At 42.1% G+C, this 12,179-nt stretch overlaps 1 protein-coding gene across 10 annotated transcripts in view; it reads right to left on the bottom strand.

Moving 5' to 3' along the window:
* Window positions 1-3,288: 3,288 nt before the first annotated feature.
* The window catches only part of LRRC8D (leucine rich repeat containing 8 VRAC subunit D), a 113,447-nt gene continuing 104,556 nt past the window's right edge, over window positions 3,289-12,179 (bottom strand). For all 10 annotated transcript variants that reach the window (XM_077905351.1, XM_077905346.1, XM_077905353.1 and 7 more), the window contains one exon: window positions 3,289-6,297. In XM_077905351.1, the coding sequence (XP_077761477.1) occupies window positions 3,719-6,295 (2,577 nt within the window). In that variant the 5' untranslated portion in view covers window positions 6,296-6,297 and the 3' untranslated portion in view covers window positions 3,289-3,718. The remainder of the gene's footprint in view (window positions 6,298-12,179) is intronic.

The raw sequence follows: 12,179 nt of genomic DNA, 5'->3' as shown, positions 1-12,179 counted from the left end.
TTTTCGTGAAAAGGGCTTTTTGTTAGTACAGCCTTTGTTTGGGGATTCAGTTGATAAAGGGACCATTTTATTGGAATGAATTACTGACGCAAGTGCTGCCAGAAATCCTAGCAAGAGGCCAGCACTCTGGCTTTTATTCAGCAAGGTGAATGGAAACAGCTACTGGGCGTTGGTATCAAGGGCACTTTGGAGTTCAGTGCCATCAGCAACTTGGAGTTTAGAGGAGGCAGTCAGAGAAAGTGCTAGCAATAAAATATAAGACTTTTTTTCCCTTATATATTTTTATATAATGTCAAATGGGCAGGAACTGTTGGCCAGGACTTCTATAGAATGAACTCTTTCTACCTATTATTAACTTGCTAAATCTCCACTACAAAGACTGGGGTCTCTGTAACAATTTCAGCTCATTCTTCTGAATTCCGGAAAAAGTCACTTTTCTCTGTTAAGCCAAATGACAGCTGGGGGAGAGAAAGTCAAACAGCCAAAAGTAAACCTCAGGTTTTGTGGGACTCACATAGACATGGAACATTTAAAGGTTCTTTAAAGTGATTCTCTTCAGATGGTGCTCAAAGGACTTTGCTAAAAGATATGAAAATACTAGCAAGCCGAAACTCATACATTCTAACTTGTTTTTCTCCCATGTCTGGGGTGTGCGGTGCCAACAAAAATTTGTGAAGACACATGGACTGACAGTGTTATTTCTCCATAATCTCATCTGCTGTTTTGTTGAGACTCCAAGACCCAGTATATTTGAAGTTTGCTAGATGAATCAGCATTTCTTGTGAAACCTCTTTTAAAATATTGTTATTTGCAAACAGTGGCAAGGAATGAGGCACTTAAATCAATTGACCATGAACTCTTCAGAGTTCAAGGAAATCATTAAGGGCTGATAAAGTCAATAGAAGTTTGGGTAAGAGAAAAGGTATCCCTTGATGTTGTTTGAAGGCATGTAACACCAATCAGTTCTAAGTGACTGAACCCCAAGTATTGATTAGAAAACAGGTGCCCACGGGCAGGTGCCAGCTGTCAAGCTTGGGAGTGTCACACAGACTGGGTCCTACAGATCTCCCTGAAAAGCAAGATGAACAGCGGGGGGTCCTGCCATTTACACCTTTCAAAGACAACATGCACTTGTTTTAAGAAAGGAAGACACGTTTCCTAGTCTGTAAAGCAAGGATTGTTAAGATCTGGCCTGTTTATCTCACAAGCAAGACAATGAAACACCCTTCTAAAAACGCTGTACCCACATCTGGTGGTGGCATTACTATGCAAGGAGAACAGTGCCCTATGTGGCTGGCGGGAAGGAAACATAGAGGAATGTTTACAGGTGCAAAACTTCTCTGAAGCTCCTCTTTAACTGTGCCCCCTCCCAGCCATCATTCATTCACAGATTCTACACGCCTTCTAGATTACAACTGTAATTCATCATTTGTATAATTTGCATTACTAATATTCTCTCCCCCACTTTGCCAATAGTTCTTGCCCATTTGTCACTTTTTATAAAGGAAAAAGTCTTACTAGCACCTTCCCTGACTGTCTCTCCTAAACTCCAAGTCACCCAGTAACTAAACTCAAAGTTGCTGATGGCAGTGCGCTCTGATAGCAGTAAAGCTCCAGGAGCCAGAGATTTTGGCTCATTCCAACAGCGAATTCCCAGTTCCCTGGACTGGCCAGTCACATAGTAGGTGCATAATCAATACTAGTGAAGACATCAGTGAATGCTGAAGACAAATGGAAGGTGCATACATAGTCAATTTGCTTATATATCCCAAATTTGCCCTTGACCTCTGATTTTCTGAACTTGAGATTTTATAAACTAGTCTTTCAGGAGGGAAGAGAGTGGCTGGGATGCTGTAGCTGGGGTCAGTTTTTAATTCAGCCAGAGAGGTCAAAGCTTTATTAGTGATATCACTTCTCAGAGTATTTATAAACTCTACAGCCAGGGAAGATTCACCACCACTTGCTACAGGCCAGTACCCTGAAACCAGCTTTGAGAGGAAAAGCAAGGATGTGAGTCCATCTTTTCACATTCTCTGCGAAAATCCTACAAGTCATGCTAAGGAGTGACAAGAGAATGTCCAATGTCTTTTTTTTTTTTTAAGTTTATTTATTTTGTTTTTGTAATCTCTACACTCAACATGGGGCTTAAGTTCACAATCGACATCAAGAGCTGCACGCTCTTCTGAGTCAGCCAGGTGCCCCTCCAGCGTCTTATTAGATGAGTCCAGTCTCATACAGAGAGGACAGTACTTTGTCATCCGGAGTGGCGAACAGTCCTCTTCTCTTGAAAAAAACACATCTGCAGAAAGGCTAAGAAACACCTGCTGACCAATACCTAAACAGGTGGCAGGGAACCTCTTTGTTTTCTGAGCTGGATTTGGACATTTTGTAGGTTAGAGAAGGAAAACCATCATCTAAAAAGTATATTCCACCAGAATTTCCCTGGACATGATCCCTCCTAGCCACAGGAAACACAGGAAATATAGCCCATCGCTAAAACGAATAAAGTCAGGTTTCCAATTTGATGAACCACAAGTCCTATTTTTTCCCCACAACACTGAAAAGGGCAAGAAATTAATAATAATTGCTTTGATTTTGGGTTATCTTTTGAATGTTGATATATCAAAAAGCATTAATCACTAAGCCACTGAAAATTTTGTCTTGCGGGGCACCTGGGTTGTTGTAAATTGGTCAAGTGTCTGACTCTTGGTTTCAGCTCAGATCGCGATCTCAGTCATGAGACTGAGCCCCACATCGGGCTCTATGCTCAGCACAGAGTCTGCTTGGGATTCTTTCCCTCTTTCTCTGTCCCTCCTGCTGTGCTTGTGCATGCATGCTCACTCTCTCTCTCAAATGAATAAGTTAATTGAAAAAAAATTTTGCCTTGGTTATAATTTAAAAAAAACATTTATTTACTGGCAATCTTATAGTACTGATAGAAAAATGTGTCTCGGAATAACTCCAGACTATGGAAAAACAGCTATTAGTAAGGGAGGGATGTTTTCTTTTTTTTCAAAAATGAACAAATAACCTCCCCTCCTCTCACCACCTACACAGCTTTACTGTGTTCCAGGCCTTCAAAAGTGTAAAATCGATAAAATAGGGTTCTCAGAAGTAGTAGCCCTAGCCCAATGTCACAAGAAGTGCTTATTAAAACAGGAAGAAAATCAGTATTTCAGCAAACCCAAATTTAACAGGTTGGGACCTGACATGTCTTTATGTGGTCTGAGGTAAAGCGCTATTGCACCATAATCGGCAAAGTAAATCAAGACACCTCCAAAAAGGTGGTATAGTAAGAAAAATGTCAATTTAATCATTTACTTTAGCAAGCAAGCAATTTGTAAACATTCAGTAGCGGCAGCATCCAAGTTACAAACAATTTAAAAAGAAACCGAGATTAGTGATTATGATCGTTCCTTCCCTTTCCCCAAAGGAAAAAAAAAAAAAAAGAAAGAAAAGAAAAGAAAAGAAAAGAAAAGAAAAGAAAAGAAAAGAAAAGAAAAGAAAAGAAAAAAGACTTGGAAATGAACGACTGAAAACACTACAAACATGGAACATTCAGGTACGTCTTCTATCAGCCTTCTATGCGTCCTCTCTGTGTTTTATTTTTAAAGATGTATCTACTCCTAAAATGCATTATCTTGCAATAACTGGTACGTGAGTGTCTGCCATCTAGGAAGTTCGGTCTGCACGCGGATGTGCACGCAATCGTCTCCGTTTAAATCCCATTCGCGAAGGGGATATTGAGGTCTTGATTCAATGCTTCTTTGACTTCTAGTGGCAGGGTGTCAAAAAGGTGATCTTCCACAACAAGCCCGCTTTTCTTGAGCAGGCGACACTGGCCCAGCTGGGCTGGCAGGCGGTCCAAGCAGTTCCCCTTCAGCTCCAGCTGAGTGAGCTGGGACAGCTGACCGATCTTCTCGGACAGGAAGGTGATGCAGTTTTGCCCCAGATTTAAAGTCCTCAACTTCACGCATTTGAACAACTGTTTTGGCAGAAGGTCCACTTTGTTCCCAGTGATATGCAAATGCTGTAGGTTCTGAAGCAACCCTATTTCTATCGGAATCACTGAAATGTTGTTGTAGCTGACATCTAAGCATCTGAGTTTCTGTAAACTGAACACTGCCACCGGTAAGGATTCGAGCTTATTGTTAGAGAAATAAAGCGACTCCAAGTTTTTGACATGGGTAATGGAGGGAGGAATGGTGGCGATTTTATTATGCCATAATTTTAAACACGTCAGTCGTTTTAAATGCTGGAAACTGATGATCTCCTCGATGGTGCGTATGTTATTTGATTTTAAATCCAGTTCCTGCAGATTTGAGAGGCTGAAAATGGCATGGGGGATTCTCTCCAGCTCACAGTTCTGAAGTTCGAGCTCGGCGACATTCATCATTTTCTTAAGGCTGTTCAGTACCAAGAGTTTAGTGCCGTCATTATGAATGACTAACTTTGTAAGATGTGGGGCCACATCTGTAATGTTGGAGGGAACTTTGGTCAAGTTACTCTTCACGTGGAGAATCTTAAGGTGCCGCAACTCTCGGAGAGACTCGAGTCCAATCATCTTATTGTTTTCAGAGTTCAAGTTGCCTATCAAGTACAACTCTCGAAGGTTTTTGAGCAAATACACCCAGGCAGGGATTTCAGCCACGTCGGTGAACTTCACATAAAGGCATCTCAAGTGATCTCGGAGGAAGCTAAAAGCAGTCTGTTCAACTTTTGCAGGGCAGTGGCAGAGGTGGAGCTCTTGGAGGTTGGTCATCTGAGAGATCTTAGCGGGAATTTTAGCTTCTGGAATCAGTTCAAGTTTTAGGACATCCAGGTCTGTGAGGTCGAAGACGGCGTCGGGCACACCCGACAGCATGAACAGATGGAGCTCCTGCTTGTCCTGGGCGTTGCGGGACACGTGCTGCCGAAGTTTTTCAAATGTCCACTCATGGTTCAGACTAATTTCCCTAAGTTTATTTTCACTAACTTCTGACAAGAACACACCGAAGCGCTTCGAATACAGCTGATCATATTGGTCCACCATGTGTAGGAGGAACGCAAAATCGTTCTTGACATCTGGAATGTCACTGAAACTGCTCTCTTCTCTGACTTTTTCGAAAGAATATTCCTTCAAAGGTATCCTGAATAACCAGAAGAGAGTGTAGAGGCAGATAAAACCATAAACGCAAATAATGGATATGTAACTGATAAGCAGCTTTTTCAGCATGTAAGCCATGTTGTGGGTGCACTCAAATACCTCATAACCGGTCAGGTGCTCCACTTTGGGCTTGCAGACGTGTTCAAAGCTGATTGCGTTGACAAAGTTTGCAGTATAGCAGAGGATAAAAATGAATTTGGCTGTTTTGATAAATGTTTGGACCACATAGAGTTTGTAGATCAAGTCACTGTCTTCCACATGAGCACGGAACTTCCTTACTTTCTCAAACAGGGCTTTGGCCTGTTCCCCATCTTTTTTATCTAGGATGGTCATGCTGGGGACTTCGATCACAGGCTTCTCGGCTGAAAATTTGAAGCCCGTTTTGTTGATCATTGGGGTACTGGCACTGGGGCTCCCTTCATCGCTGCTGGTAGACACATGCTTTGGTAGAGTCTGGGCACCTGTTATTCTCTGCTTGTTTTCCTCCGAGTCTTCACATGCTGTCTCGGACAACGCTTTAGTAGTCCAAGGAGATTCAAAGCACTTTCCTAATATTGAAACAAAATGTTCTACTTTTGAGCATGTTTTGGGATATTTGAACCAAAAGTTGCTACTGACCATGAGAATAATAGTATGTATAAGAGCAAGGTATGGAAAGTACTTAGAATACCACGGAAGGGCCAGATGGTAACACATCTGATTAATAAATACATATTGCTGAAAATCCAAGTTTGTCTTTCGGCCTGTTGGATCTTTCTTCTCTTTCTTTGTCTCCTGATTTGGAACTGTCGAATCTGTGTGAGGATATGTGGCTCTGAGAGGTATGTCAGGTGTCACAGCAGATGCGCCGAAGGAAATGTCACTTGTCGTCCGCCCATCTCGGTCTTGGTCAGTGGCTGCTTCCATCTTGGGGATACTGGTGGTAACGTCGGCATTTCCCGGTGGTGTGTGTGCCTTTGAATTTACAGGAGATGGCAATACTGGCAAGCAGACCACCTGATCTTTGGTAAGTTGCATGGTTCCTGCAAAGATGGCTACCATCAACATAACGACAGCCAGGTAATCCATAAACACGTCCCACCATGGTTTCAGGATTCGGTAAGTTGGTTGAATGTCATTAAGTGAAGCAACTTCCGCAAGGGTAAACATTCCTGGAGAACAAGAAAACAAAAGAACATCATTACAAAGATGCAAGCGAAAAACATTAAATGAAAAAAAATTCTTTACTTGCTCCAAACTAAAATGTTCTCCTCCACATCCTAGCTTTTTATCCACGATAGGTGTGGTAAAAAATAAAATAAAAGGAACACATATGAGAAAAATGGTGCTTTGTCATAGGAGCTTTTCTCTCCTTGCCCAAGAAAAGAGAGAAAAAAAAAAAAACAAAAAACGGTGGGAAATAAAAGATGCCTTGCAGGTGAGACATAAGGGCAGTTTGCTGATGGCCTACAAGGGTTAGAGGAGAAAAGTTTGAGAGCTGTTTTATTTATTTTTTATTTTTATTTTTTGAGATCTGTTTTAGAGGTAGAATTGAAAGACTTGTACTTCCTGGACCTTGAACAAGATGGTATTTGCTGTGGACTGGACTTGTTTAAAGTGAAGACTGGAGTTTTAGGGAGAGAAGTGAGATGATTTCTGTTTTGTACAAGCCAAAATGGAAACGTCTGTATATACTAATTAAACTTTCGATAAGCCTTGTGTACCAGACTCTGGTTTACCCCTTACCAATGGTATGATTCTCCAAGCCTTCCTGTTTCCCATCTATATAATGGGGATGATTACTTCTGAGGGTTACTGGAAAGCCTCAATTAAGCACTGATTATAAAGCTCTTAGCACACCTTCTGGCCATAAGTATTTGTTACCTCGTTACATTATCACTCTGGTGGAAATGTGCCATGGACAGCAAAATTAGAGTTTAGAGTTTATTTTTTTAAGGTCTAAAAATTTTATTTATTCATGAGAGACATAGGCACAGGGAGAAGCAAGCTCTATATGGGAAGCTCAATGTGGGACTTGATCCCAGAATCCCAGGATCACGACCTGAGCCGAAGGCAGATGCTCCACCACTGAGCCACCCTGGTGCCCCTAAGGGTCTAGAGTTTAAGAGGACCCTTAGTATACATACTTGGGATTTATCGGTTATATATAGCTGAAAGTCTGGCCTTGGATGTAGTATCTGTGGAACAGCATGTGGTATGAAAAGAGGGCCAGAGACACAGGAGGGACAATCAGTGACACAAGATGAAATAGGTCAGGGCAAGACCTTTGACCTCTACCAAAGCAGGAGACCCCAGCAACGAAGGGAATTCCAGTACCAGGACACCCGAGAATGTTGTCACCATTCACTGACAGTTGGCAGCATTTTAGTCCTGAAACTATTCCTACAAAGAATAAAAGTACCAAGGACAATCATTCTGGAAGAAACCAAGAAAAACACAATGTTTATAGGGCAAGTAATTGGAATGGGCTTCTGTAATCACATATGTGAAATAAATGTTTATCGTCTTGAATTCAGAAGTTTCAACTTCTTGAAAAGTAACATTATCATAGCCTACTTTCTTGGAATGCTCCCAGGTTCCAATATTCATATATAAAATGATGTATTTCTTTGAAAAGCTAGTGAAAATAACAGATAAAAGTCAGGCAAATACCTAATGTTCTGGGAATACATTATTGTTTAAAATAAAGGAAAGAAGATAGATTTTTATCTAATTATGGAATGCTGTGTTGAGAGGGATTCTGAGGCTGACTCCCGTTTCAGCAGGAAAGTGTTACATGACTAGTTACTAGTGTCTCCCTTGGATGACAAAACAGAGTGGTCGTATCAGTATTTTTGACTCTGCTTGCTCTGTTTTACACCACGTCTTATTTCTTCTGAAACTCTCCATATACACCTATAAAATATAATTCTATTCAATTATAATAGCAATTCTCATATCTGTAGTTTGGTTTTTTTTTTTTAATGTGAAATATCTTTTATGTAACTAGGTAAATGTAAGCCCAAGAACTCCAAATGCATCTCACTTATTCCGTTGTACTTATATTTTGTGAAAAATCTCTAGAAATCACATTTCTAGACTTCTGGGCTTAAGTATGAAATGCCTGGCACCCAGTCTTTATTTAAAAATGACCAAGGGAGTGGGAGACAACATTCCCACTGGAATCCCTTTATTCTGAGCTCTTGTATCTCACTGTGTGTTTGGTTTTATGAGTGGTCAGGAATTTAAGCAGGAAGGAAGGCTATTGGAATGCACAGTGGGCCCAACTAAATAAGAAATAGTTCAACCACACGTCATGTGAGCTCTTTGGTCCCTATATAGAATGCACAAGACACAGCACTGAGCCACAGGTTACAGAGTGACTCTTATTTCACATATAGAGATTGCAGAACACACCTCACAGGTTTCTTCCCGGCAAAGAACTCCATATGGTCACACTCAAGGACCATGGTCTTGTCTTAAAGGGCCATCGGTATAAATAATAGAAAAAAACCCAGGATTGTTTGCACATAATACTTCTTTCTAATAAGATTTTTCTTTACTCTTGTCACACTGTGGTGGAACCAACTGATTACTTGTCTGATCCCACATGAGATTTTTTTTTTTTCCCCACACTAGATTTTAAATTCAATGGGGCCAGGGACCATGTCCTTCCTCCTTATTCCCATATGACCAATGCCTGATGCACATAGCAGGTGCTTGATCAAGGAAAGACTATGTGGCTCTTGATCATCATCTTCAGCACGCTCCTCCTCCTCCTCCAAATTCCTCAAGAACACTGAACCACTCTCTACATATGGTATTGGGCAGACGAGCATTTTATTAAGCTTAAATGCCACCACACTACAACTTCAAGGAGTTCAAGAATAAAAACTCTAAGACAGGCTTCTGCATAAAAGTAAACAGCTAAAGGATCACAGAGCAAAGAAACCATGGGATCCTTGTAAAAGGATTCTGTAGCTGTTAAAACTTCATCTGTGGTTTTAAAGCACCTTGGACTCAGGACAGGCTTTGATTCCAGGAGAGAAGAGGAGGTCGATCACTCTTCCAAGGGAGGGGGAAAAAAGTCAAAAGGTGGGGACAGAGAACACAGCGTGAGAGGACTCTAACTTCACAATGACCCTTCACTAGCTCAGCCCCCACATCCCAGCATGGGTGACAACATCTGAGCAACAGAGACCAGCCTGCAAGGTGGGCTATATACTCTGTCGCTGTCTGCCAAGGGTTCTGTGCCCCTGCCATCTCCTCCAGCTCACTTCCCTTGTTCTTTCTGGTGAACTCCTACTTACTCCTCAAGAACCAGCTCAAGTATGACCTCTTTGCCCAAACTCCTATTGTATGGCCTAATAATCTGTAATAATCTCGTATTTGTCTCTTCATCTAGTATAAAGCTCCTTTTGGGCAGAGACTATGCGTTATTGTTCACCTTTGATCCACAGTGACCTACTCTCTCCTTTCTAACGAACAGGGAAGGCATTTAGTGATGATGACGATGATGATGATGGAAGCTATTTTGTGTCGCCTTCCTTCCTCATGGAAAGCACTGCAACAGAACCTTTACATCTTGGGGCACCTGGGTGGCTTAGTAGTTGGGCGTCTGCCTTTGGCTCAGGTCATGATCCCGGGGTCCTGGGATTGAGTCCTATATCAGGCTCCCCACAGGGGGCCTGCTTCTCCCTCTGCCTGTGTCTCTGCCTCTCTCTCTCTGTGTCTCTCATGAATAAATAAAATCTTAAACACAACACCTTTATATCTGGTATAATCTGCTTTTGTGCAAGATGCATTCCTGAAAATGAATATATGAAAGTTTGGAGTTTCAAGTTTTGGGGACTGAGGGAACAGTTCTATTTCCAAATTGCTGCACAATATTATAAAATCCACCAGAATTTTGAAAATTAAAAAGACAGATAATACCAAGTGCTGGTAAGGATGTGGAGCAATCGAAACTCTTAAACATTGCTGGTAGGAGTAAAATGGTAAAACCATATTGGGAAACTTTTGAGTTAATATCTACTAACCTGAACATGTGTATATTCTATGACCCAGCAATTCCATCGGTACCCATGAGAAACATATATTCTTTTTAAAGAAGATTTTATTTATTTATTCATGAAAGACACACAGAGAGAGGCAGAGGGAGAAGCAGGTTCCATGCTGGGAGCCCGATGTGGGACTCGATCCTGGGACTCCAGGATCACACCCTGAGCTGAAGGCATTTGCTTAACCACTGAGCCACCCAGGCGTTCCGAGAAATATATATTCTTATCAAAAGACATGTACAAGGATGTTCACAGTGGCACTATTTGCAATCACCCTAAACTGGAAGCTAGCACCACTAGAATGAAAAAACGCAACGTGGTATATTCACAAAGTGGAGTATCAGGCATCAATGGGAATGAATACTCTGGTTACATGGGTCTGCTCACTTTATAAAATATGATCTGTACTCTTAGGCTGTGTGCCTTTTTGGGTATATGTTTTTAACTTCAATAGATGGTTTCAGAAAGAAATGATAAAAGCACACACACCTGCCCTATGAATGTGCAGCGTCAGCAGACTGAGGTTTCGCCTTCCCACAGCCCAAGGCAATGCACAGTCTGGCTGGGGTCAGAGGCCAGGGAAGCCCATACTTTCTTCTGGCAGCCTCCCCTTGCTGACTCTCTTCCCCGGCCTGAGAGGAGGGCCCCAGTCTCCCAGGAGTACAAAGAGGTATGAATATACCACGCGCAAAAGCTCTGGCTGGGAATAGCTGAGTGTGCACAGATGGAACGCCAGTGAACACTGTCCAAATTCCATCTAACCCTCACAACATTACTCTAATCTGCCACAGTGTTGTTATTTTCCCGTGACAGATAAAGAAAGAGGCTTGCAGGAGTTGTGGAAATCAAATAATTAGTGGTGGAATCTGGATTGAAAAATATCATCAAAGGCCAAACCACATGTTCCTTCTAGCAGACTACACTGCCTCTCTCCTTTACTTCTCATGTTTGCAGTGCTTTGCAGTTTGCAAGCTACTTTTTTTTTTTTTAAAGGATTTTATTTATTTGAGAGTGAGTGAGTGAGGGAGAGAAATGAGTAGGGAAGGGGGCAGGGTGAGAAACAGCACGGGCTGGATCCCAGGGCTCCAGGATCGTGGCCTGAGCCAAAGGCAGACAGACGCTTATCTGACTGAGCCACCTAGACACCCTGCAAGCTACTTTCCTATAAAATACCTCAGCTGATTTTCATAGTGACCCAGTGACTGAGGCACTGCTACTGCCTACCAGTATGCAGAAACCTGAAGCACAAAAAGCGTAAATGACCTCCCTGGGCTAATAAATGACATGGCTAACAGAATCTTTCATCTCCACATCTCATTCTCTATCACGCGGTCTTCCAATGGCGGTGTTGTTGGCCAAGGTTGGCTGCTGAAGGGGGAACTTCTGACCATTGTCCTTGGCTTTGAAGAGACAGAGGAATGAAATTATGTAAGCATCACCTTCCCTCCAGTGATCTTTCATGACATGTGCTCTGAATTCAAGAAAACCGTGAGTCAGGCACCATGGAGGGAATGCGGAAATGGTGTTAACTTAGTCCTTGCCCTCCAGAACTTCCCAGTCTACTGGGGATGACAAGCAGTAAGTGTGCTATTACAACACGGTAAGAAAACTGCCCTGACCAGGTTCATTCAAAATACGGGAGGCACAGGACAGGACAATCGTCTGCATCTGATAACCGGGAGGACTCCACAGAGAGGTGGTTTGTAGGCTGAGATCAGAAGGAGACAGACAGTCATGGGGTGGTGGGGAAGGTAGGAAATACAATTTTGACAGAAGAAATACCAAGTGCAGAGGCATGCAGACATGGGAGAAATTAGATGTTAGAGATACTACAAATAATTCTAATGTTATCCCATTCTTAGTCTAGAATGCTCCTATACAGATAGCACATTTCATAGGTCACAAGATGGAAACAAACCAAGGCATGGATGGTTTAAATGTAGTCTTAAAGAAGTGTCTGGGCCATAAGGCAGGAAACCAGTACTTTCCTGCCA

Source organism: Canis aureus, chromosome 8 (genome assembly GCF_053574225.1).
Source record: "Canis aureus isolate CA01 chromosome 8, VMU_Caureus_v.1.0, whole genome shotgun sequence".
NCBI lineage: Eukaryota > Metazoa > Chordata > Mammalia > Carnivora > Canidae > Canis > Canis aureus.
This window is presented reverse-complemented; position numbering and strand designations above follow the sequence as displayed.